The sequence below is a fragment of the Nesoenas mayeri genome, assembly GCF_963082525.1.
Source record: "Nesoenas mayeri genome assembly, chromosome: 2".
NCBI classification, from domain to species: Eukaryota; Metazoa; Chordata; class Aves; order Columbiformes; family Columbidae; genus Nesoenas; species Nesoenas mayeri.
The window spans coordinates 60,222,122-60,249,875 of NC_137543.1; the positions used below are offsets into that span (position 1 = coordinate 60,222,122).

The following is a 27,754-nucleotide window of genomic DNA, read 5'->3' on the forward strand; positions in this document are numbered from 1 at the left end:
ATGCCGCTCGCGAAAACAAATAAAGGGGGAGTTGCTCCCTGTGAACTTTATGTATCAGCTTCAGTAGCCAAGGGGAGCTGTGGAAAACCGGGGTGGAGGAGGGAGGCGCTTGGGCTTTGTTAGCCTCTGGCCCATTCCTCCCTCCCAGCGCGAATCCCAGCCGCCCCCTCCAAGTTTTCCGCGGCCGCCAAGCGGGGACGAGCCCGGGGAAAGGCGCCCAGACTCGGGGAAGGGAAGGGGTCCGGCCGCCCCGGGTCTGGTGCGGCGGGCGCGGTTGGGTCAAGCAGGAAGGCGGAGGGACAGAGCGGGGGTGTCCTGGGCCCCGCTGCCCCCGCCGGGCTGTACGCGGGGGCGCCGCAGCCGGAGCTGTGCCTGCCGCAGGCAGCGGCCATCGCGGGCCGGCCACCCCCGTGCGCCCCTCCGAGGACGGAGGGGTGGGGGCAGAGGAGGCGGAGGAAGCGGCAGCGGCGCCAGGAACAGGGAGGCGGCGGCACGGCGAGGGAGGGAGGGAGTTGGAGCCGAAGCCGGGCCGGGCCCCGCAAGAGCAACAGCAGCGCCAGCTCCTCCTCCTCGGTGAGTCCCGCTCCGCCGCCCCGCGAGGCTGCTCGCCGCCGAGCCCGGATGCCGGCGCAGGCCGGGCCGCGCCGCCCAGGTGCCCGGGGAGAGGCCCGCGCTGGAAGCGGGACACCGCGGCCTCCGCTGGGTGAGCGTCCCCGGGGCAACGGGCGCGGCGCGGCCCGTCTCCCCTTATCCCTTTCCGCGGTGGCCGCGGAGGGAGAGCCGGCGGATGGGGACGGCGTGGTTCGCGGGTGCCCGCCGCCCTCCTCCCGAGCCGCGGCCCTGGCCTCCTCTCCCTTTGTTTGCTCGGCTCCCCGAGCCTGCGGCGGCGCCAGGCCCTGCGGAGGCACCGGGGCCGCGGCGCGGCCTGCAAGGCGGGCGGGCTGGCGGGGAGTATTGTCGGGCCCGGGCCGCCGAGGCGCTGCCCAGCCCCCGCCGTGACAGGAGGGGACCGGGGCCGGCCTCTCGCCCTCGCCAGCCGCGGCGGTGGGGCCCGCCTGCCTCTCTCCCTCCTCCCCTGGGCAGCTGCCCAAATGCACCCCGCTCCAACCCGTGCCGTTACCGGGGGCAGCTGAATTGGGCTGATCCACCTGCCCTGAAACCCGCCTTCAGTTTTGGGTTGGGGGGTGCGGTCCCCATCTCCAGCAGGGCGGGTGTCCGGAGGTGGCGGTTTGGGCAGCCGCTGCAGGGGCTTGTGCGGCTGGGGAGCCCCGGGGCAGCGGGTGTAGCGTTGTTGTGAGGTGAGGGTGTCCCAAGGGCTCCCGAAGGGACCAGCGAGGGAAAGGCTGTGACAGGAGGCACTTAAAAACTTGACTTCAACTAAAAACCAACACAGTCCCCCCAAACTTTACTGGCTTTCATTGTTCTTCAAGCTGCTTCTTACGTTCTATTTGCCTGATGTTGCCACTTGTCTCAGAAAAGAACTGTTCCTGGCCCATGCCTACTCGTTTGCTTAAGAAAAAAGCCTTTGCAGAACACTGAGATTTTTAAGAGGTGCAGAGAATGATGCTTCTATGACTTGAGGTGCTTTGCCTGTCTTTCTGCCTTCTTGATTATTTCATATTCCTATATTTTCAAAATCATCGTAGTTTGGAACAGTTTTTTTGTGTGTATGTTTGGAGTAGGTAACTCTGTTAAAGAGTTTGGTTGCAGAATATACTCCAATCAGGGAAAGCTTCTCTTAAAAAATTCTTGTGCCCTTTTGCTATTAGGTCCCAATCCCTTGTTATTGCCTGCCAGGAATGCTTATGCTATGCCCAGCCTCTGAAATACACCTGTAGTTTAAAAATGCCTGCTGCGGGCCTCCTGTCTGCACAAATGTTTGAGGAATAATGCATCTGCATTTCTGTTCTGGGTGGAAAAAATAGCGCTATTTTTGTTTCATTTTAATAAACACATCATTGGATTGTAGAAAGTATGCAAGCTTCAGTATAGTTACAGAAATAAATTACTTAGCTTTGCTGGAAGACTTTATACCACTGGACAATGTGTAGGTATTTTTGGAGTCTTCTGCAGTAAGGAAGTAATCGTAGCTCACAGTTCTATGTGCAACTTATGAAAGGCAAATTTTAGGTTTTTCAAAATGCTTATATTCATGAAGTGTTAAGCAGTACTTGAATGGAGTCTTCACTTCCTATTATGTATTTCTTGGTGTTGTGGTATTGCACTGTGGCTGGAACTAAGCAATGACTTAAAGCAGGTTCACCTGTTGTATGCTTAATCAGGCATGTATTCCCTATATCCAGATTTTCAGCTTTAAGCAGATTTTTTTTTTTTTTTTTAATTAAAATTGAATGAAATTAAGCCTTGAAAGTATGAATGGTCACAGTGTACTTTTATGTAGTGATACCTGCATTTGCCAACTTCCTGGGAAACTGCAAGGCTATGGAATAGTTAAGAAGAAACACTGTGGTGCTTCCTGAGCTTTTGTGAACCTCTCTTCATCACACTGCATATGTGCAGCATCAAAGTGTTTGGATGGATTCAGGAGTCATGATGGATAATCCTAAACTTCCTGAGAACTTGATATACTGAAATGTAAAAAATACGTATATTAATTTATACTATGCTGTCAATTTCTTTGACCCTAGATTGTGAAGGTGAGTTGAACACCTTGTGTTACTCTTAGAAAGGGATGGTTTGAAGAAATGGTAACTTGGTTTGCATTGTTCTGCAAGTAGATTACACCTCCTCCCTCTCCCTAGCGCAGTGAAGGGCTGGAATAAGAGAGTGAACTCTTAATGAAGAGTTTTTCTTAGGAAGCAAGTGAATTCTTTCTGCTCTTCCTTATGAAATCTTCATAGTCATACAGTAATTTGAACATAAACATTTGAAAGACTATTGCTGGCAAAACGGAGGCCACAGTCCAGGGTCGTTTCTTACTCAAGTGCTTTATTTGCTGTTGCTTTACTGCCCTCCTGGGCCTACACAGCACTATTTTGGTAGTATTTGTGTAGTACAACGTGTTGTAGGGAGGTGATAACATAAAGTAGATAGAAAGGAGACTGTTCTCTTGTGGTGTGTGTCTCAGTGTTTTGTTGATAGTGCTTTAATGTGTGTTAGCAGCTAATTAGAGGGGGTATCTCAAGTGGTTGTGATGGTCCAAGGAAGAAAATAAGACAGAGGTAGTATAAAATTAAATGTAACCTAACTGAGGAATGCAAATACTAAAATTTATTGAGTATAAGTTGGCTAGGACTGGGATTGAAAAGCAGAACAGAGATTTCTTATGCAATTTAACTGTATATTTTGTAGTAGAAAGTATTAAAATGAAAGAAATACAGAACTTTTGAGCTTCTTCTTTTTTAACTCTAAAAATAACCTCCAACCAAACAAATAAAAAAACACAAACAGAAATAGCAATATCTGGTAATGTTTCTTATCCTTATATTTTGCCAAGATCTAATTTAATTCCATCTTTGTGTATGCTTATTTTCCTGGAAATAAATGTCAGTCTTCAGAAGACAATAAGACAATAGATAAACCTGATTAAAAGCTCCCAAGTTCTTACAGCCCCTGTCCCAGTGCCTCTCAATACATTTGTAATAGTAGTAGGTAGGGCATTATCCTTTAAAAAAAAGCCAACTGGCCTGAAAATTTTCCTTGACGATTTCAGATGGCAAGTTACATACAGTATTTTTTTTTAACAAGAAGAGTGTGTTTGTAATGGAATATTGTCCACGTTTAAAAAGCAACTTCATACCATTCAAATATGCTTCTGATACAGCAGAGGAGAAAGATTCACGACACACAGTAGATTCCTTCTTTTGTTGATATTTTTGCTTTTACCTCTAGAAATAACTGATTTCTGAATTAAAACTCTGTACTATGTAAGTTGGATAAATTTCCGTGTTAAAAATAGTTTAGTTGGTTTTGAAACAAACAGTTAAAAATTAGTAGCTTTGGGGTTTTTGTTGCAGTAGGTTTTTTTTCTCACTATAGCTAAATGATCTTAAGCTATCAAAACAAAAACATGTTACCTACTTCAGCCTCTTCTGGTGGTCAAAACCAAAACAAGCTGGCCTTGCATTATTGCCCTGGATGAAAATGGAAAGCTGACTGTATGCAAAGTGTTGTGTAATACATCAAATATATAAAGAAGGTTACACAAACTTTGCTAGAATCTACAATGGCTGAATTTGAAAAGACAACATGATGCAGTCTGACTTAGTCTGCTTATTGTGAGAATTAAAACTTTCGCATCAAAGTGTTAGAAATTTAGCTCTCTGATTTCTTAAGCTTTCTTAAATAAAAGTTGCTCCGAATTTTTTCTTCTAGCAGTTTTCATGATCTTCTGACTCCTGTTTTTGTCATGTACAGGCATGCAAACAATAAGCATCTACAACTCCGGATAATTTCAGGAAGTTTTGAGGCATATGGCAAATCTTATTTCTATTTATTAAAGTCTAATATGGATTTAAGGACCCAGGTTTAGATATTTTTATTTAAAAAAAAAAAAAAAATAATTAGGCTATTATCTGTCATGAAATCTTCTTCTGGAAGATATTAAGATGAAATACTCTGAAAATTATTGGCCCTTTTGTGTGTCCTTAACAGTTCACATAATACTTTGGACAGTGAGAAATTCAGTTATCTTCATTTATAACAAGGATGTAAGCCACATGTTGCCTAAAAAATTGTTCCTTGGTTGCTAAATCACCAAGAAAACTGTGCAAGTTAAATGAAGTCTTTATTTGTGTACCATGAACGCAGAAACATTGGCTGAGTTTTTGTGCCTCTGTCTTTAAAACTCTGGTGAAGGAATATGAAAAAAATCTCTTTGCTTGCAGGTAACCCCAACCTAAGGATGCAATATGTATGGATTTCTGTCCAGGTGCTACTCTCCAAACATTGCTTCCTATTGCATATATATAGAGCACATAGAGCACCAGAAGCTTCCTGTCGTCTGTGAAACATTGTTTTCTTTTGTAATCTACCAAGTGTGGTACCTTGGCAGTTCTAAAAAAATCTCAGGTTTGTGAAGTATATGGGGTTTTTTTGTTGTTGTTGTTATAAACACCAAATAATTTTTCTGTAAACTGCTATAAAACAGTTTTGGATGAGAGCTGTGTTCTCTGCCAGGTGTAAATAGTAGAGGTTAGTTTGGTGTTTTTGTTTTGTGTTTTTTTTTGTTTTGTTTTGGGTTTTTTTAAGAGTTCATTAAGTGGTCTCTAGTTAAAAAACATTAACAATGAAAATGAACCTATATGTATTGTTAGCTAAATCATACAGATACGTGGTGTTTTCCTTTGCTTCCCAGTGCAGTGTATAATTAGCAACTGTATTTGTATTATTCAACTTGGATGGTATATGATACTGATCTGTAAGAGGACTTGTGTAAGATTTGGTGGTCTTGAGTTAATAAAGTAAATGTGACTAGTAGATAAATTGATTTTTAGGATTTGAGATTGCAGGCTTAAAAGCTTTGGTATTGTTCCTTAAGGATATTCCGTATAACTTAATAAATAGAGTGCTACATTTGATGACAAAATTGTTGGAAGGTGAGGTTCCAGTCAGACTTGCTTTTACAGTGTGTGATCTCTGTTTCTCTTGAGTAGTTTTATTTTTAATTAATTTTCGCGTTCTCTGGTAAATGTGCTAAAACAGCAGTTTGTAGGAGTCTTGAGTAGGTGATTGTTTTTCCTTCTCTAAAGCAGTCTGCATTCCTCAAAAAGGTTGACAACAAATCAGTAGGCTACTCCAAACATTTCCGAAGCATGTTTATTTGATCTCAAGACATCTCTGATACAGTGGTCAAGCTTTATTTCTTTTTTTGTTGCTTGTGATTTAGGGAATCCTGTCTCCCTTGACTTTGTCGCAGTAAGTGCTACAAGACCAAGTAATTACAAGCTATAATGCCAACTGTGTTTTTGGCATCAGTAACAGGTTTTAATACCTTTGGAATCTCTTTTGGTTGGTAATCTGGTATCAGATTAGAAGGTTTAATAATTGAAATAGAGAAATGAAAAAGAATGGCATCAGGTAAAGGTTTTTGATTACAGAAGGTGTGCCTTCCAGGATGAGATTTGTGGAAGCTATTCCAAAAACAGTGTAGGCAGCTTGTCAGGACGGCGCTCTTCATTCAGGAGCTGGTGGGAACTGGATGAGTGAGGAATTCTCGGCGGACTCACTAACAGAAGCTGTTTGTGCAGACATACTGGTTTGGGTGAAACCCGCACTGGGCAAGTTTTCCAGGCTGGAATTTTGGTCAGCCTGAGGTGACTGACTCCAGAATAGTTGGTTTGTGCATTCAGAGGTACAAGTTGCCAGGTTATGTATAAGATCTCAAGTCTGGCTCTGTGTAAGGTAGATGCCTGGTGGCTTTTTTTTTTTTTTCCTCCTCCTTGTTCTCTCTTCAGTGGAAGACACAGGCAAATGAATGCTGATGCAGTGCTCTCTGAAACATTGACTTTTCTCCTTTTCTTGACTATTGAAAGAAAGAGCTGTTGTTTATTAGTAAGTAATGTTGAGAAGTAATAAAGGGCTTGCCATAGGCCTTTGGCATGATTTTGTGCAAAGAATCTAGTTACCTGGGAAAACACTTAGATGTAAATATTCCACAGTCCTTTACTACAAGGGATAAAAGAGAGTCTATACTGACCAAGGCACTCGTCTTATTTGCAGTCTAATCTCAAAAGAAGACTGTGAAGGCAAGTTGTTGTTACCTCAATACTGACTCAAATGTCCTGTGTATTACAAAAAAGAAATGCTTTTTGGAATCTGCTGTGTTTTAGATTTTGTGTGACATGGAAAACAGGAATGGAAATTCTCTGTATCTGCACTGAAAAAATATGTCTACTCTCTTTGTAAACTGGACTAATACAGATTTTAGTTTTATTTATAGTGTGTATAAGTTTAAATTTGTGTCGGAGAGAACAGGAGAAAAAACAGTGTGCATGTACATGACTATTTCTTTCATGTTTGAACTTTCAAGCTTAGCTAGCTTTCGCAGCTGGGCTTCTATACTCCTGTCTGCAGAAATTTGACCTTGCTCTGGAGAAAGCTATCTTAAGGGCTTGGAGTTTGTGTAAATCTCATAGAGCATATTAACTTCATGTAGACAGTGAAAACGTTATCTTTGATCCTGCATGCAAGAATTTATACACCAAGATGAAGTTGCTCAGTGTAAGGCCCCAATTCTTCATTTGCAAGATAAACATAATGTACAATGAGTGGTCCTATGGTTTTAAGTGACTGATCACAGTTAATTAATATTTGCTGTGTTGGGACTGAATATTAGCAAAATCAGATTGTTTAGGGCTGTGTGGAAAATTTTCTGCTTCTGTTAAACATTATTAAAAAAACAACCAACCAAATGAAAAAAAACAACAAAAAGACACAACAAACAAACACCACCACAAAAAACCCCCAAACATAACTAAAACTGAAAGTCTTCCAGTGTGCATCAGGGCAAAACAGTGTATGTCTAAAAACTTTAGCTAAAATATTCTCCATCAGATTTGCTGGTTGGGGTAGTGAGACATTTCTGTCTGCAGGTGATTAGAGTGTAGGAGTAGAAGGAAGAAAAGTTCCTGATCTTAATCATGAATAATTAAGAGTCTCCTTAGTTTTGACCCAAAATTAGAAAATTTGCATGTAGAGTAAGCTTTGTCAGAACTGGTATAGTCCCCTAAAAAAGGTGTTATTCTGACAAATCAGGATTTCATAAAAAAAAAAAAAAGGGTGGTTAAGCAGCTTTGCCCATGCAGTCAAAAGTATGTTCCCATTCTGGTCAGTGCACTGGTTGTGCAGTGTTAATATATGTGCTTTTGTGAAAGCACCCCTTGGACTTAAAAGGACTGTGAATTCAGGTAAACGTATTTAATGTTTCACCTTCTATTTTAAGTGAAATAAAGTAATTTCGTGAGGTTAGACAGAGATAATACTCTCTGTGCTGGTGTTTTACCTTGTTTTATTTGACAGTACTTTGAGCACAGCTGTGTGGCCTGTTCCCCATATATGGATAGGCTCTAAATCATAAAGAAGATAATTAGTTAACTCTTTGTTCTTATTGGGCCTTTTCCCAGTGAAAGTGGAGATGGAAATACTTGAAATAAAATGTGTTTCTACTTTCTCACTTTCCCGAATGCAGAAGTTGGATTATTCTCTGCAGTGGGTCCTTAGACCTTGGAGGAGCAGCCAGGCTGTCTGTGAGGGCAGGTGCCGAGTGGGACTGCTATGCTGCTGATCCAGGTTCCACTGCCAGAGTGTCTTCCAGGGGTGGCTGCTTAATTACAAGAGGTACTCTGTGAGGAAAGAGCTTCCCTCTTGGGCACCCACTTGACTGAAGATCCCCTGATCTTTAAACAGAAAGAAAGAAAAGAAGGAAGTCTTCCCCTCGCTCCTCCCCGCCTCCCCCCCCCCCCCCCCCCCCCCCCCTTTTTTTTTCTCTCCTTTTCCTTGTGGTTTGTTGTGTTGCGCTAGCTTGTCTGTAGAATAAACCCTGCTTTCTGTTTCACTGATTGGATCTGTGTTGCTGACCGTGAAAGACTGACCAATCAGTAGCCAATCCTATTTGACATTCTGTGTATAAAATTGGTTGGATTTGAGGTTGACAGTGATCCTAACCTAATCTTCCTGTATGTGGTTTGACACAGGTACTAACTTTCTCTAAGGGAGGAGTATTCACTTTAAAGAATCATGACAGTTGAGAAGGATAGTTTTCAAATGTCTTTCTTAAGGTTTTATTCTTTCAGAAAGCTTTAAAACTGTTTTAACTTTGTTTAGCAGTTGACAGGCTTGCTTATGAATCACATAGAATCCAAGGGAGGAAAGAAAATACTGGAGATCCTGGAAATAGAATATATTGAAATAAGGATTGCAATAAAAATAATTTGGAGTTTTAATTGTAGAAAAGAGAAGAGAACGTAATTATGAGCCTTCTTCAATCTTGTTTTTGCATGCTGTGCTCCTAAGAAACCTGACAATACATGACCCTTTTGTTTTGCATGAAACTAATTTTCTGATTCTGAAGATTCTGAAACTGATTTCAGAATCAGTAGTGTAGCTTTAAGTATTGTATTATTGTTTATTTAGGTATTGGTTCATCAAGGTGAACATGTGAGTATATCTGTTTAAATAATCTGTTTTTCAGTGCTTAGAATTTTGGAAGGGTGAAACCTCAACCCATATGAGCCTTTCCATCCCTCAGCCCCTCCAAATTTGATTGTATTTAGAGGACCTTAAAATAGTGGAATACTTCAAAAATGAAGATGCAGGAAATAGGGAGCTTGTGTACTTATAAAATATTATCAAAGCTGGTAATTTTATGGTAAACACTTAAGTACAAATTGTGGAGGAATAGACTTTTCAAGCAAAAGGAACACTTGGATTTATTTTCAGATCAGTTGTTGAAAGGCCATTTAAATTCTGTCTTGTATCCATCAGAAGTGCATTTTTTTTTTCCACTTCAGAATGTACCAAATAAATCCCCTATAATTAATCACTTTCCATGTACTATTAGCTTTTCAGAAAATTGGATTAATTTTTTTTTTTTTAACTTTGTGGATTAAGTTGCTTCTGTGTTGTACTAACTTTTGACTGCCATTCTTTGAAAGACTCTGTAGTGTTTATCACTTTGTCTCTTTACTACTACATAAACCAATGTCATTTTTAATGGGAAATTGTAAAGTTTCTTCATCAGTACGAGGTACTAAGTCACTTGAAGTTTTAATTTTCACTTTCAGAAAAAAAATATTTTGGTTTAAAAAAGACAAAAGTTATTCATACCTCCTTTTAGAGTACTTCTAATGTTATGATTTATGTATATTCAACAAGACTGTGTAAGGTACTTAAGTAATGTGGAACATGTTTATTTTTCTAGATGAGGTGGTTCTCTGAGGTTTAAAGTACAGGTGCTTAAACACACCATGAAGTTAAAAGTCTATTTAGTAACTATTATTTATGGATAAAGCCTTTCTACAAACTATGACTGACACCACCCCTCCCTCTCTTTTCTGTACCTTGAATTCCAAGAAACGAAAATCGAGTCCCTTGTATCTTTGAGGGATGATTTATGGTTTTGATCTCCTGTGTCTCTTTGACAGATGGATTGCGGTTTTGCTCTTGTGCTCTCGGATCACAGTTGTAAGCAGTTGTGCATAGGTAAAGCAACTCTATAAAAGCTGGCTTTAGGACAAACCAGCTGAGGATCTCACTGGTGCTCTGGCATCCTCCTGGCCAGAGACACTTGACTGAATGACACTACCAGTGGCCTTAATTGTGGTCGTGAGTGTTGCCTGTATTGTTCTTGTTGCTATTAGGTTCATAACTGTGTTTATCCAAGAATATTTGATTAGAATCCACTTTGTTAGATCTAACATAAACTTTAATGAGTATTTAGATGCTTAATAAAGTGTACATATCTTGATGACTCCAACTTTGATTGTTTTGTTTGTTTTTGTTTTTTTTTCCCTTCCTGCTGGAGTCCAGTAGGTGTTTTTAATTTATTTACTAGTTGCAAACTTTGTCCTATGGACATTAGTCTAGTATTGTACATACAGCTGCTTCAACTAGTTGGGCAGAAGTAAGACAGCTGAGGAGGAATCTGACTGTTACTGTGACCCAGATCCATTTTTGACAGCCTGAACCTTTACCAACGCATAATCCTACAAGTTTTATGACAGAATTATATTCACTTGGAAGAAGTTATTCATAACATTTTTCTGATGAAGTTATTTATGCCAACTTTTCGCTTTGGATTAAGTTTTCCCTTCTATTAAGTACTATCAGAGCCTAGACCAAACCCAATACTAGTCTCAGTTGAACTGCATCTTATTAAATAGCATAGGTATTCCAGAATACAAATGAGGTACAAATATGACTACATAAGAGGGAGTTCCTTACACCTGAAGTAAGGAAAAATGCTCTTTTACCTTTAAAATGGATTCCAAAGTATGTGATAATGAAGTATATTGTTGTCACTGTTACTTATTGGGAACCATGTAATCGGTGGACATTGGGCCTAGCATCATATGATAAACAAAATTTATCTGCAATGAAATACGAAATTAAATATAAAAGTATAGCAAAAAATTCCCTTGTCATTTGCACATACAGATTTCATAGACTGCAAGCAGTATGTCCCAGTGATATAAAATACAGCTGTAGCAGCTTGGTAACTAGAGCCCCCAGTCAGAATGTAAGATAGCCAAATAAATTCTCCACTTCTTTCTGTATGAGAACTGCCTTGAACAACCTCTTGGCTTCTCTGTAGTGCGAAAAGTTTTCTATTTCTTCTTTTAAAGCTGTTCTACAGAGTATTAACTGAGCTGAATAAGAAAGGGAATGTTTTCTCATCCCAGTGGAGTAGGCAACTGGCTTGAAGAGGGAAAACCTGGGCCTGACTTTCTGGCCCAATTCATCCTGTATCTGAAACTGCTTCTGCACAGTAGAGTATCTTAATCAAGACTAAGTAAGAATTTCCATTCCACAATGGCTAGGACTGCTATCCAAGTTGCTAGAATTTGTAGTTAGATTTCCCCTGCTGCAAGCTTCTTATGTGATGCAGAGGGATACTGTGGTTGTTCATGCATTTCTCATGATGTCCAGAAAGAGGTTATTCAGCATTTTATTGAGTATGATTCTGTGAGCTAATGATGGACAGTTTGAGAATATGACTAAGGAGGTAGGTGAAGGCGTAGCCATGAGGTGTAGCCTGGAGGTAGAGTGCAGTTCATTGGTACAGATCTGCTAACACTAAGTACTTCTGCTTTTATATGCAAAAATAAGGCTAAGGGCTACTTAGGCGTTTTTAATTAAAAAAAAAAATAAAAATCCCTCTGAAATTTTGGTACTTCCTAGAATAGACAGCCTTGTGTATGTGAAGGGAGAAGGGTTTTGATGAAGAACTTTTTCAGTATAGGATGCTCATCTCTTTAGAGTCTTAAGGAACCTGATTCTCCTAGAATGCAAATCCTGTTGATTTTTGGAGGAGTTGCTTATGCTTAGGTACTGAAAAAAGTCTGAATTTGGACAAAAATCAGATGTTTTATCTATATTTTAGGTGACTGGTTGTAGTTCTGACCTTTGCAGTTTGCCAAATGTAATTTGCTTTGAATTTTATTTTTGGAAAGCAGGTCATCAGCCTCAGAGTGGTTGTGTTGCAAGCAGAATGTGGTAGGGCTTGTGAGAATACTCTGTGCCTCATGGGAGACACCAATTTAGCAAACTCAGGAGTTTGTGTTGTATAAAGCTTAAACAATGAACAAAAATACCGTTGGCCTCTTTGTTACTCTGAATTTACTTTCTTTGAAGGTTGCACTTTCATTAATAGTTTAGAAATAATCTTGGAGGGTGTTGGGTCATTTTAGGGGACAGAGGACTTTTTTGTTTGTTTGTGGGTTTTTTTGTGTGTTTGTTTTTTTTTTTTTCCTCCCCTCATCTGTACCTTGCTGGGTTTTGTTTGTTTCTTTGTGTTTTGTTTTTTCTTTTATTTTCTTTCTTTTTTTTTTTTTTTCCCTGTGTATTTTTAACTCCTTTAGAGGTACATCACTGATGGATCTTCTGATCCTCTTCTGGTTACCTGATACTTCTTTGTACTGTAAGATGGGTGATTCATTCACTTACTTCTTTGATAGATGAAGCAGTTGGTCTGAATAGACTTTGTAAAATATCTGCTGAATTGTAAAGTTTTAAAGAAAGTCAGGAAGTTGAATAATGACTAAATAGAGGACAGTGATAGAAGGTATCTTGAAAGGTTGGGTATATCTCCACAGGATGATGAAACCCAAGGCCTTGTGTTTGTCTTATTCCTGCATTGTCAGCAAACCCTTGAAAGCTTTACCTGATCTCCTTCAGTGGGTGACAATTTGCTGTTGCAATCAACTACTGGAGTTGCACTAGTTTGGTTCTGTTGTCATCTTATACTTACATTGAGAGATGGAGGATATTTCAGATTTAAGTAGGTATTTACTCAAAACCTCAACAAGTCAACCCCCGCATTATGAAAATTCAGAATGCAGGTCTCAGAATTAAATGACCTTAATTTGGCCTGACTGTGCATGTTGTTCAGCCTACAAATCCATCTTAAAGAGTGGAAGTTGAGCTCTCAGTGTTCCAGCTCATGAAGTGTTGAATACAGCATTGAGTGCCTGTGCATTAACATTTAAGTGTCAGATAAAGAGACAGCAAAAGTTTGTTTTTTCAATGAAGCCAATAATTCTGTCTGCGAGCTCTGGAATTTGGAGTTTAATTATTATTCTGTAAGTAAATTATGGGACCCTACATTTTAAAGGGTGGTGGGGAGTGAAATTAATGTAAACATTTTTGTTCTGTATGTGAGGCAAGGAGGAGAACTGCTCAGACAACTCTTCTGGCTTTTTTCAACTTCTGAGTTCTTGAACTTTAGACCTTAATGAAATGATTTGTTGTGTTTCCTATATAAATAGTTCAGATAAAGGATACAAAATGAATTTCCTCAATATGCTGTTGTTCACGAGGGAAAACACAAGGGATTTTACTCACTGATAGAAGTTGTCTGGTATTATTTTACTGATTATATTCTAAATTTTCAAGAAAATAATGTTGCTAGTGGAACTTAGTGACCACGTTGGGAATAAGGACTCTTAAATTAATATGATACATAGAAAATGGTTTTAATTTTTAATATATTTTGCCAGTGTTCTATTACCACAGTGATATAAAAAGTATCACCTAAGCCTTTCTCTCTTTAACTGCTAATCAGAAGTTCAAAACAAATCGCAGTAGCAAACCACTTTTGCTTCTAATGAACATGGGTGATATCTTGAGAGTTGGAGGTAAACATTTTTTCTGTTACTGACACTAAATTAGCCAATTTAAATTAGCCAATTTAAAAAAAACCAAAACAAAACAACAAAACCAACAGCTTATTCATATAGACTTATTTTATTACTAACTACTGATTTAAGTATCATTACAACGAAACAGTTTTGTGAAACGTGTCTCTGTGAGGAATGGAGTTGTTTCATGCCACTTTCTTCCTTGGTTTTGGAGACACTTGAGCTCCAGAAAAAGCTTTTCTTATATTTAGAAATGTCTGTGCCTTGGATTTTTTAATAGATATATGAAATATATGGATTTTTGCTAGAGCTGCTCTCTCAGTTGAGACACTACCTATCTGTTTATTTGATACAACTCCATTGTGCAGCCCTGAAGGGGCTGCAGGGCACACAGACGGAGCCTTGATTGGTTGAGCTTTGTTTATATAGGAAGAAATGCTAAAACAAACTGCAGTCTTTGAATGCGAATATAATGCTAAACTTTTGGGAAGTGCCTAGGGAATTCATTTTCTTGAGTCTGTATTGTGTTATAGTATTTTATCTAGTTATTATTTCATGGATTGGAAAGTCCTTGGTTGACTAAAAGTAACTGTTATTTAAATGTAGCCAATGCCTTTTCACCCCAGGTACTTCATGTTTCACTGAACATCTATTTCTCTTTCAATACATTATACTTCATGGGTGCACATACTGTCATAGTATGTCTGTTATTTGTGTTAATTGTGTACGTTTGTAGTAAACCAGTTCGTTATTACTTTGGAAAGATGTCTGTCTTTAATAAAAAATGAATTAACAAAATAATGTGAATTTCACAAAAATTAGATTTCTGTCACGTTGCACACCCAGGGAAAAAGGATAATATCAGTTGTCAGTGTTTGTATTCTGTCAAAATTTTCCACTGTTAGAAAGTAAAGGTACCAAGTGATTTAATGTGCATAAAAAAGCAAAGCCACGGAAGTAGGGATCTCTGCAGGTTTGAAACTTATTAAATCTTTGAGTTGTATAGCAACTGAATGCCTCGATAGGAGCCAAGTATTATACAGTATTGATATTAAACCTCTTTGTATGGTCTGGAGGAGAATGGTGGGATCTTTGTAGTGTATGTATAGAAAATACATTGAATTTCTCGCTGGGCAATTTAGTGAAGAAAGTCCCAAACCAGTGACTAGTCCTTTCCTCTCCATGATTCTGAGGAGTGTCCTTATTAGCTGCTTCTTCCTTGTTGGCATCCTTGGAGATTTCTCTCCATGTGTGAACAGTGCGCAAACGCTGTGGGAAAGATCTTTCTGCTTTTATTTCTCTTTAATTGAGGCATTGTGTTCTCTTTCCCCTCATGCCATAAACGAATCCACTTAATTCTTCCACTTACGTAGAGGGTTAACTGCATTATAAAGGCTTGCTGCATCTTAGCTTAAATTGAGAGGATAGAGTGTTATCTCCAAATGAAAGAAAGCTTTTATTATTATTGAAAATGGCATGGTAGAAGTGGTGGGGGTGATAGCTGCAAAGAATTTGGAGATCCTAGCTGCTCATATGAATTCAAAGGTTAATTCAGCCTTAGTCAGAAACTAACCCAGCTGAGGTTAATTTGAAGCCACAGGTGCAGCCATCATCAGTCCTGAGATCCAAGGCAGAATGGTGGGTACAAGAGCAGTGTATTGCTGGTTGTTCAGGCCTTCTAGAGAAGCTGAAAAATAGGAGAATAAATCTTACTTTAAGCAAAGGTTCTCCAGTTGTAGCATGTGACTGTGCCTCATATGCTGGAAAAGCAGAATCCACTTATTTCTGTATAGTGAATTCTCAAACCAGTCTCTATTTAAAAAACTTGTTGCAGTTGATTTTGTTTTAGCTCATGTATGTTAGACAAATTTCTGTAGAATAAATTTCTCTTTTAGAGTTTAACAATATTTCTTTCTTATTAGTGGAACATATAACTACATTTGTATTACTGTTTGAAGAAAAGCATGATCTTAATGTAGTTTATAAGTTGTTGGGTTAATTTTACAAAGATTCTTTTTTCTTCTGGATATTTTGAAAATAGTTGTATTACCTTGAAATAACTTCTGCAGATTTTTTTTTTTTTCTGGTTTTCCATATCTTTGGCAGGTGAATCTGATTTATAGGAACAAAGGCCAATTACATGTTTCTAGTTGTCTGTCAGATAAGCATAAATGGAAGTGGGAAGGTGAGCAGTTTACAACTTGCTGGTCAGCATAACCAGTTTTACAAATACATGCTATGAAGTCAGCTGTTGGCTAGATAGTGTGGCTGGCATGCTGTTTAAAGTAAAAGTTAGGCTTGACTTTTTGGTTTTTGTATTTTTTTTGGTATGTATTTTTTTGGTTGTTGTTGTGTTTTGTTTGTTTATTTGTTTTCTATGAATGTGACTTTATAGCTCTCCTGAAATGTTGCTTATTTTTTTTTTTATTTCTGCTTCTCAAGAAGAGTATCCCATGTGGCACCTTAAAAAAAAGAAGCATGACGATGATTATCAGTTGTACTTGCTTGGTGCTACAGTGTGTAAACGCTATTGCCTCTCTTTTAATTTTCACATCAAATGAATTGGACAGGCAGAAGCAAACATGATGATTATACCAAATTAACAGCTCATAATTTAGGGAGAATGCCTACATTTAAAAAAAAAAAAAAAAGTGTTTATACCAGCAAGTAGTATACTGAAGTATGTGGTGATTGTGTGTAGACCTTTATAATCTTCAGCGGAAATATGGTACAAAGCTTCTGTTTCTGTTACTTTTCCTGTATTTTCCTCCTTCCCCTCCCAGTGTTTTCCTTTCTTTTCTGGCATTATTTTCCTGGATGCAGACAAGCACATACACTTGTTCACTGAGCAGCGTATTTCTGTATTGCCCATTCGGTACGTGCTTTGTGTACTGCAGGGTTGATTGGTGGCAGGGGTTTGGCCTGAGAAGCTGAATGTCTGTTCTGACAGCTCTGTAGGAAAGATTGTTCATGGTGCCTGTTTCATGTCTCCTCATCAAAATACCTGTCAGCAGCAGACCCTTTTCAGCTGGCTTTGTTCATGTTTTGGAAGTTGCACGCAGTCACAGTGTTTCTCTACTTGCTGTAGAAACATTAGCCTGAAGTAGCCAGACATAAACTTTGAAAGCGAAACCAACATCAATACAAGTCACTATGAAGTGGTAATATTCAGCTGTTGCATGTTTGCTAAGTGTTTTCTTTCCTTTTTTGGGAAGGGCTGCAAAACTGTTTCTCACAATTATGTTATTTAGTCAGTAATATTAAAAGAATGGTCAGATTATTGCTGACCACAAACATCACTTCGAGAGAATGGTCTGGTTTATTCTGTCTTTTTTGGTGTACACTTCAATGGCTGGACAGCATTTCTAAAATTACGTTTCGAAGTGCATCGGGATTCAGAAACAAGCTGCATTTAGAATTGGATTTTGGTGCCTGCATGCATACAACTAGATAGGTTATATCCTTTTTAACATATATTCCAGGATTTAGGCATTTGTGCATACTTCTTCATAAAAAGAAATACAGAAATGCACTTTTTACTGAATGTTTTTCCCATTCTTCATTTTGTTTTCACTATATTAACTTCAATCACTTCTGTTGTTCTCCAGCAAGTAGGCACAGAGTGTGTTACTTGCCAAAGGCTGTGTATTATTATAAATTGTATACTGGTTTCTACAGGAAACTTTACAACAATCTTATGGCAAAATTGTTTTAAAAAATATTCCTTTTTACAGAACACGATTTTGACCTTTATTGCTAAATGAGAAGTTAGTTTGTAGAGCATTTGCAGTCTTGCAGTATTAAGGTTTAAGAGCTTGCGTAAATATCTTAGATAACCATAAGGTCGTCTTTGTTGTTATGCTGAGGGTATCACCATATCTTACAAGTGAGAAGAAACATTTTGGTTTGTCCACCTTCTGTCAATTTGAAGTGGGATAGACCCTTACTTGGAAAGGAATTCTCGTACATCATCTCCCAAGAAATCTAACCTTTGCTTATGAAGCTAAACGGAATTTTTGCTGACAGCCTGCTGCAAGGGTGGCTGCTGCTGTCTTGTAAAATAGCAAGAAATGAAAACTGAGCCTGAGCATTATTCTCATTCTTTGTCTGCTTCTGCACAGCTGTGTGAGAAAGAAAAACAAAGGTTTATTTGCACTCAGCAGTTGAGATTTTCTGCAATGAAATGAATGCACGTGGACTACATACATCAGGTTTATTTGACTTCTCTAATTTGACTCAGCAAAAATATTTCACTTTTTCAGTGCCTTGGCATACATTGATCAGCTGGATTATTTTTGTTTCCTTGGTTTCCCCTCACCGTTGGTTCATCAGGGTCTTGGAGCCAAGTTGTGGCTTTCTTTTTCCCTGTAGTTTTTCACTGTGCTTGAAAAATTTTGTTAGGAGTACACTTAGTTACAGATGTCTGCTTAAAAGAATGTGATGAAAGGTGGTACTTGCACCAGTCTTTAAGTAAACACATAAGAAGTACAGTCTGCTTTGTTCCCTATTTGTGTGTTGATTCCTAGTTGCTGAGAGGTGTAGCAGGAGCGGCTGAAGTGGTTCCTGTTCCGGCTGTCACCCGCCCAGCTCCCCCAGAGCTTCCTAGTCTAGCAGCAATATTGGTATTGCAATGTGTTGTGTGTTCTTGAGCAGATACCAGCTGATATCAACTGGTGCTGGTTTCAGTTTAATACAGAGATTAGTGTCTGGTAGCTCAGGAAGAGACATGTGCCCCAATCAATTGTGTAAGGGAGATGTAACCTTGGGTGAGGACTGCTGGTGTTAGTAGCTGGTTTTGGCTGTTGTAGTGATGAGATTATTGTAGTTACAAGACTGTATATACACAGATGAACTGTAATACAGAGATGCCACTTAACACTCTTTAGTTACTCCCCAGAGGAAAACTACCAATCAGATAGAAATATTCTATCCTACAACCAAATATGGGAAAGAAGAACAGGACTTAATCCATGGCTGCTTGCAGAGAGTAGTGTTTAAAGGAAAGAAAAAAAACCAAAAAAGAAACAAAAAAACCCCAACCAGATACTAAGGGACATCCTTTTTCAGCAGCAGGCCAGAGACAAGTAGTCAAGATATTTGGACTTCTTGTGGTTTGTTTTTTTTTTTTTTTTTTTCTTCATGCAGTTAATTCCACTAATGGTGTTGAAGAAAAATCTCTTTGTCAAGTTTTCATTATTACTTTACCCCACTTTTCTGCTTATTACCAAAGGCATACTTTGCTTATTCTCAGCTAAAGTTTGCTAATAGTGATTAGGGTGACTATAGTGTTAGAGCACTAGTGTCCATGAACTGGTTTTCCTTTAGGCTTTGTAAAAAGATTTTGTAAAAGGGGGGGGGGGGGAGAGAAAAGAAATTACATTACTTACTTTTGTGTGTTGATTTTAAATTTTTTTATTTGTGTAAAGCCTATTAAATTAACTTTCTTGAGCTGTTCACATCTTGCAGGGTGGAAGTTTAAATTTATGGTGAATAACATGTACTCTGTTTCCAGGCATTTGATTAGCTAGCTTAAAAATAGGAAGCTTTAAGTACTCGTGAATTTTTAAGAGTACAAAGTACTGTCAGATGAGCTTATAATTGTGGGTTTATGTGTTTTTTGTTTTTTTTTTCATACACCTTGTTTTAATTTTATATGAAGGTGTGCATCTGAGCTTCTTCACACTCACTAGAAAAGCAGGTGTGTAAGAGTGGCTGGGCTTTTATACAATCCACAATTGTATTATCTTATATTAGAACAATGTTCACCTGTTACAAAGCAAGCTACTGTTAAAACCATTTACCTTTTTTCTTGTTTTCAAGATATAAAAGTATGAGATGGAGTTTAGATTACTTCATTTAAAAACTCTTCATGTTACAGAGTAATGTAGAAATTTACTTGAAGTTCAGGGAAGGGAAAAACATCACCATCTTCAGAATGCCACTGGCATGTATAATGAGAAAGCTGAAAGCTGCCATGTAGTGCGTGTGTGTTCTATCAGAAACTGATGATGTTTGAAATAGGTATGTAATCTCTCTTTTAATCTGTTTTTACTTAATGAGTGTTTTATGTGTGTTTTTTGTGCTCACATAGACTGAAACTTCAAGTACATAGAAGGAAATATCTTGAGTCAATATTGTCTGTTACTGCTTTGAAGAAATACCTTTCAGTGATATGGACTTCATTATTAAAGTAAAATTAACAGGAACAGGTATGGAGAACAACTTCTTAGTAATTTACATCAGTGGATTTAGGAATTCTGAAATAAATTTAGATATTTGGGAATTTCCAAAATATAGCACTTGAAATCTGTGTTATCTTAAGATGCTGTTGCTAGAGCTCCCTTCGAAGTAATGCATGAATATATTTCAGTGAGAGTTCGGTGGCAGAAGGGGAACACCACCTCATATTTCTGCAGATAATGAGACTAGGCTTCATTATCTCACTGTAATGAAAAACTGGTGCTTATCATGCCCCAGGAATGCAGGAACTTTTTTCCAGTTTCAAGGTATTGTTAGTTATTTTCTTTATATAAATAATTATGTCAAAAATGCAATACATTTGAAGTATATGTGCTATGCTTCTATGGAAGAAAAACACTCTGTAGTACAATATTTGCAGTTAATTCTAGCTTTTACATTTTCTCTATAAGCCGGATGTTCTGCTCAACAGTAGAAATAGTTGGCAAATCTGTAGTACTGCATTGAAATTTTACATTAAGTTCCTAGGCATTTTCAAACATGAACTTTTCTTAAAAATAAATGTAAAATATTGCATTTAACTAAATTTAAGACAGCTTACAAATTTTAAGGTCATAGAATCACAGAATAATTGAGTTTAAAAAGGACCTCAGGATGTCTCACATCTAACCTCTCAGCCCTGAGATCTGGCAGTGTTTCTTTGTACCTTGCATGGTTGGATTTTAGAAGCCTACAAGGGTAGAGACTACACAACTTCTCTGGGGAACATCTTCTACTGCCTGACTCTCTTCATGGTGAAAAAGCTTTTTCTTTTTGTCAAATTGGAACTTCCAGATCTCCAGATACATACTTTCCATGGTTGTTCCTCAACTAGTCTACATTATTCTCTTCAGTTTGGCACCATGCTCAGTTGTGCCAAATGTTCTGAAGGAGATCTGCTTAACATGAAGTTGTAAATGTTTTGTCTTACTACGATTCAGTATAAGAATAAAGATTATGTATTTCTCATGGATAGCCAGACTTCTCAGGAATAATGTAGCTCTGTGTTCAAAAATATGAAGTTTAATTCTTCACTGTTTCACTTTGTGGAAAGAAATGAGCAGATAACGTTTATTTTAGGAAAGTCTTAAGTTATCTGAAACAGTGCAGATTAAAAGTTCTGAGCCATTTTTGTAATGACTTTTTTTTAAGCCAATTCTTTTTCAACCATGACTTGGATTTTGCTCTATGGTTCCAGCGTCATGATTTTCGTCCCAGCTCTTAAAAGTTAACACTGTTTTATTTCTGTAGTAGTGTATTCTGGCAACATTGGTTATAGTATTTGTTTCTGGAAATGAGCGCACCTAACTTAAAACTGTGAAAAAGAAACAAAGGCCATATAAATAATCAAACTTTTTGTTGGTGTACTTTTGCAAACACTGAATTGAGATAGCTGTCTGATTATAGTCCATTAAAACCACTTTGTAGCATCAAACAGAAACTACTCTGACGTATTGAATATTCAAACTAGGTTTACACAGGCTTGGTTTTTTTTTCTGGTTGTTTTTTTTGTTTGTTTGTTTGTTTTTTTTGGTTTCAGCTTACATAATTTTTAATAAATTGGTACTGGCCACTATAATAACAATATATGATTGCATGACCTGCTCTTTAGATTTCTGAGAAGTAGCCTGTAGATTAGTTTTGGCTTTAAATGTCTTCACTAATAATTTCACATTTTTACGTGATTACTACATGTGGTTCTTCACCTCAAAATGAGATGTGCAAATGTAGTTCTGATTATTTTTATAAACACAAAAGGGACCGTGATGTTTGCTGGGTAGTAATCTGGTAGTCCAGGTAATTTTTGTCAGGAGGCCTGTGTTTTTTCAACCTGCATAATTTAAAAGATTCCAAGATGCAGAATTTGTGGCAGAAGTTCAGTCAGTTTCATTCTGACTTTTTTCTGTGTGTTAACATTTGATTCTCTTTCTGGGTCTGAATAATCTCTCATTTTCACTCTATGTTCCAGGTAATTCACCCTACATAGCCACCGTGCCTTGGTGTAATTCAGAGTCTGCTTATAGTTGCAAATACCTGCCAGCAGAATTTCTAGAGGTGTCTCCAGTTAAGCTGTCTGAATTTGCTGCACAGCAGATGGCACTGGAAGAGCACGTCAGTGGGAGACTTCGGTGGTGCCATAATTAGTACAAAATACTAATGAAGCTATTGCAGTGCTGAGGGTTGTGAAGAAGTTGAGTAGCTCATTTTGTTGTATTCCAGGAAGGGATGCATGCTGGGCTCTTCTGTTTCAGCTCTTCTAGATGCAGACAGTGGAAAATTCTACATTTCCAAGTGTATGGATATAGATCTTTTAGTCAAATTTTAGGTAACTAAATATTTTGGAAAAAAAAAAAATGGTTAACAAGACAGTTTGGGGCTCTATACATACTGTTTCCCCAGTTAGCAATGTGATCATGTTCTTTTGTTTTCATTCCCAGCTCAGAAGGGAGACTTTATTTCATACTTGGTTTTTTAGGATTAGGAATTGCAAACAGGATGATGCATTTCCCACAAGGATGGGGAAATATATCTCTTACAGTGGAAGTAGTATCAGCTTGTGGATGTCTGTCAGAAGCAGTTGGAAAACATTATGGGTTTCACAAGTGTGGCTAATGTGAGTGTTCCCAGGGAATATATGCACAAAGGCACAGTTAAATTTATCAAATGGACAGACACTCTGTCAATTTAGGAGCAGCATAGAATCCTGAAATGATATTTTTCACTCATTTTGTTACATACAATGAAAATGATACAAAAGTTCATTTAGTTGCATACAATGAAAAGAGTACTGTGAATTGGTAAGACAGTGAAATCCAAATGGTTTAGGAATATAAGGTCAACAAGGCATTTTAAGTCTACTTTTAATTGACATGTAACAACTCTCCCTTTATCGGTATCTAGCTTTTTCTTAATTACTGTACTTTGTCAGCTACTCTGATATGGCAGATTTCAGGCATATGAAACCCACTAAATATATTCTACTCATGTTTGGTTTTCAGTACTTCCATATTTCCCAATTATTCCAAACATATGGAGCTCATATTAAATATCAGTATTTTAAAACATGAAATTTTACACTTCTGAATGCATCTGTTATAAGAAAAGGAAAACGAAAGTAATGTCTTACCCTTTGAAAATACATGTGCATATCTTAGTATCATCTTCCAATTTTGTTAGTGGAATACAGTTTTTAAGGTGTCAGGACTCCAGATACCACAGGAGACATGTTAGGAGTGGAAAATAAGTAATGAACTTCTAATAAAATACTGGGGCTGTGTGTTTTTTTGTGAGGTGTGTGTGTGTCGGGGGGGTGGTTTTGTTTTTGATTGGTATTTTTTTGTTTGTTTGTATTTTTTTTAAGGATTTAATTTTCATTTATAACAAGAGTTGGTTCTTAGTCTTTTGTTCAGTAAACAAGTTTTTAGGGCATGTTTGTTCTTTGCTGATGGCAAGTAAATCAGTTTACAGGCAGAAGAGGAAGCTTGAGGAAGCTTTCAGTTTCTTCTCATTGAGAGAAAGGAAAGTGCTGTTTAGTAACTAGATAAAAAGGAAACTGGACGAGCTGAAGACACGCTGAAGTTTGACTTGGGAAATGTTGGAGGTTATGGCAAAGGCAGAATGAGTCTTCGAGGTAGAGTGATGCAAATAGTGTAGAAAATTTGAAGACTGAACTAGGATACAAATCCAAGTAAATCTAGCTTTAGTGCTTCTGCTGCTTATGAGAACAGTGTTCACCCCCCCTGCCAAGCAGCAGGGCTTTACTTAATTTTTTTCAAGGTATTTTGAAGTTCATAATCTTACGTTGTCTTTTAGTTTACTTTGGATAAGATCTTTTAGCCTTTGTGTACTTGAGGACTGCAAAAGCTGGACTGGACAAGAATAAAGGTCAATGGATTGCTGTTTGATTATAGTAATCATTCTCCTTAATGCCTTTATGCAATTTTTGAATGGTTATTTTAGAAAATTGTATTGTTTAGTTGATAAAACTTATTTCAGTTAATTGTACCACTTTTCCTAGTTGCTTATTTTGTGATACCATGGGAGAAAAGTGGGAAGTGTGTACAGAAGGGCTGTTTACTTTTCCTCTCAGTCCCCAAATTTGGAGTATGACTTGAAAGATTCTTGGACTCCTCCAGTTTGCCATGTTTAGCCTGGAGCCGGGCTCATCTGCCGCAGTTTGTGCTTCTAACATAACATGTATTTGGACATACGTGCAAAACGGCTGCTACTAACTGTAGTACCTATCTATGTGGCAGCAGCAACTTCCGTCTCTTCTCTTTCCCTCCTTGTTCTTTCCCTCTTTGCAGAACTGCTTGCTTTGGAAGGTCTAACTGATATTAAAAATTAAAACCAAACGAACAAAACCAACCCACAAACAAAACCCAAACCATAAACAAGCTGAACAGACAAACTGATGGAGGGGGTGGATACCTGACTCTGGAAGATGCCAGGTGGAAGAAGTTATCTGGGACTTGAGCAGATGTGCCCACTTAGTCTTGGCAAAATTACTGGAGGAAGAAAAGCTCTAATAGTACTAGGCAAGGATGGCCTGTGATGTGACCTCTATACCTAAAACAGGATTTGGAAATCACATTTGTTTCCTAGAAGTTAAGGAGGGGTCTTCTATGGTTTGCTCTAAACAGATTTTACTTTGTTATTAGTTCCTCTCTATTTTTTGACTGGAGTTAGTTTTCCTGTAATTATGTAGCTATTTCAATAATGCCCAACTTTTCTGTGTAACGTATGACCTTGTAAGACCATGATTTTTGGACTAATCTCAATTTAACCTGTATCTAGGAATCCTGTTGGATAGAATGTCTTATATAGGTATTCTAGTGGGAATTTTTTTAAGAGCCTGCTGAAAGAGAGGCATGTTTCTGTGCTTGAAAATTTTATATATGTGCATTAAATATAGATGCCTATCAGTGTGATATAATGTGTGTGTATATTTTAAAAATAGCATGCTAAAAGCAGGAAAAGAAGTTGTGGAAGTCTCCGAGGCAGATCTAGCAGATTCATTTTTTTGAGTCTGATTGGTTTCCAAATCAACTCTCTCTATTTACTTCGATTTCATGATCGTCACTTGAGTACTGCAATTTATGTTTTGTTTGGAGAGGTGGAAACCCTTATAGATAATTTTAAAAATATTTCTTTTGTGAAGTTAATTGTTTTTTTATTTGTTTCTAGGAAATGGCTCTTGAAGTTAAATGAGGCTGGATAAAACACATAAATGAAGCAGAAGCTGCTCTGCATGTGTTAGGGCTATATCACCACAAGCACTGCTGATCAGCCAGACTTGGTAACTTGTCATAATGAAGAAAATTAGTCTCAAAACAATTCGCAAGTCCTTTAACTTAAATAAAAGTAAAGATGAAAGCGACTTTGTAGTGGTTCAGCAGCCATCGTTGAGTGAATTTGGAAAAGATGACTCCTTGTTTGGCAGCTGCTATGGTAAAGATTTGGCTAGCTGTGAAGTCAATAGTGAAGATGAAAAAGGAGGCAAAAATAGATCAAAAAGTGAAAGCTTAATGGGTACGTTAAAAAGGAGGCTTTCAGCAAAACAAAAACAGAAAGGCAAAGGCAGCACACCATCTGTAAGCTCTGCAGATGATGACACCTTTTCTTCCTCATCTGCTCCAATAACCTTCAAAGATGTGCGAGCTCAAAGACCTCTGAGATCCACTTCCCTCCGTAATCACCATTACAGTCCAACTCCATGGCCCCTTCGACCTACAAATTCGGAAGAGACTTGCATCAAAATGGAAGTGAAAGTCAAGGCCTTGGTCCATTCCTCTAATCCCAGCCCAGCACTGAATGGCGTTCGAAAGGACTTCCATGACTTGCAGTCAGACAACGTGTTCCAGGAACAAAACAATGCATTAAAAAATACGGAATCTCAGAATGGGGACTTGCATCTTCATATTGATGAACATGTGCCTGTAGTTATTGGATTAATGCCTCAGGACTACATTCAGTATACTGTGCCTTTAGATGAGGGAATGTATCCTTTGGAAGGATCACGTAGTTACTGTCTGGATAGTTCCTCACCCATGGAAGTTTCAACGGTTTCTTCTCAAGTGGGGGGAAATGCTTTCCATGAAGAAGAGAGCCAAGTGGATCAGGATGTAGTTGTTGCACCGGATATCTTTGTGGACCAGACAGTGAATGGTTTGTTGATTGGTACCACAGGAGTCATGTTGCAAAGCCCAAGAGTTAATCATAGTGATGTCCCTCCACTCTCACCTTTGCTACCTCCAATGCAAAATAATCAAATCCAAAGGAACTTCAATGGATTAAATGGCACAGATGCCCACATGGCTGAAAGTGTGCGCTGCCATTTGAATTTTGATCCTAACACTGCCCCTGGAGTTGGAAGAGTTTATGATTCTGTACAGAACAGTGGTCCTATGGTTGTGACAAGTCTCACAGAAGAACTGAAAAAACTTGCAAAACAAGGATGGTACTGGGGCCCCATTACACGTTGGGAGGCAGAGGGAAAATTAGCTAATGTGCCTGATGGCTCGTTTCTTGTTCGAGATAGTTCTGATGATCGTTATCTTTTAAGTTTGAGTTTTCGTTCCCATGGAAAAACTCTTCACACTAGAATTGAACACTCAAATGGTAGGTTTAGCTTTTATGAGCAACCAGATGTGGAGGGACATACGTCTATAGTTGACTTAATTGAACATTCAATCAGGGACTCTGAAAATGGAGCTTTCTGCTATTCGAGATCCCGACTGCCTGGATCTGCAACTTACCCAGTGAGACTGACAAATCCGGTCTCTCGGTTTATGCAGGTGCGTTCTTTACAATACCTGTGTCGTTTTGTAATACGTCAGTACACCAGAATAGACCTGATTCAGAAACTGCCTTTGCCAAACAAAATGAAGGATTATTTACAGGAAAAGCACTACTGAAAGCTTATGGGAATCTTGCATCTTGCACTTTGGGAACAACAACAACAAAAAGAGATTGAATTACAGTTTACAGACTTTCATTATTATCAAAATCTTTTGCTGCCATAAAAATATTTCATTTTTGTGTGTAAAAGAAAAGTAATGCATTTGGATTTATGTTTGTTTTGGGGGTTTTTGTGTATTTTGGGGGGCTTTTTTTTTTTTTTAAGAATGATCTCAAGTTTATTTTTAGAAGTGTGAAATAGCTATCTTTCATCAATGTGCAGATTAATCACAATGTGAATGATCAAATTTTCCTTAATTTCCCCCAAGTCCTTTGCTGCTATCCACTGTGATTTTTATGCATTGAAAGCACATTTCATGTGTATTCAACCATAAGTAAAAGTCAAATGAAACTTGTTGAATGGGTTTTTTTTCCTTTAAAATAGCCTGTTTTTAAAAAAATGATTGTGAATAAAAAACATTGGTATTCTAAATTACAGAATTTACATCTATGTGAAAACCAATTTCCTAGTATCTTAATTATGAATTTCTATAGAGATATGCCCTGATTTAGAACTTATAGACAGAGCTGTATGGTAAAAACATGATTATGCAGCATATCTTTGGAAAAATAATCTTTCTCCTAAACCTTGTATTGTCTGTACACTATTTTGTGTTTGAGAAGGTTGGTTCAGCTTTCTTCTTGTCTCAGTATTCTGTCCTTCTAAAAATGGCCTTTAAAAAAAAGAAGTCTGTGAAAGTCATTGTGTAGTACCTATAAGGAAATTGCGGTATTGGGGC

At 38.2% G+C, this 27,754-nt stretch overlaps 1 protein-coding gene across 1 annotated transcript; it reads left to right on the plus strand.

Annotated features, from left to right (window-relative positions):
* Positions 1–620: 620 nt before the first annotated feature.
* On the plus strand, positions 621–27,370 carry SOCS6 (suppressor of cytokine signaling 6). The gene is made up of 2 exons (XM_080339593.1): positions 621–703; positions 25,242–27,370. Exon 2 carries the CDS (start codon positions 25,367–25,369, stop codon positions 26,969–26,971), a length of 1,605 nt encoding a protein of 534 aa, XP_080195719.1. The 5' UTR covers positions 621–703; positions 25,242–25,366; the 3' UTR covers positions 26,972–27,370.
* The last annotated feature ends 384 nt before the right edge of the window (positions 27,371–27,754 follow it).

What these genes read in the sequence shown, in the direction of transcription:
- SOCS6 (XM_080339593.1), top strand. Translation starts at nt 25,367, where the DNA reads ATGAAGAAAATTAGTCTCAAAACAATTCGCAAGTCCTTTAACTTAAAT.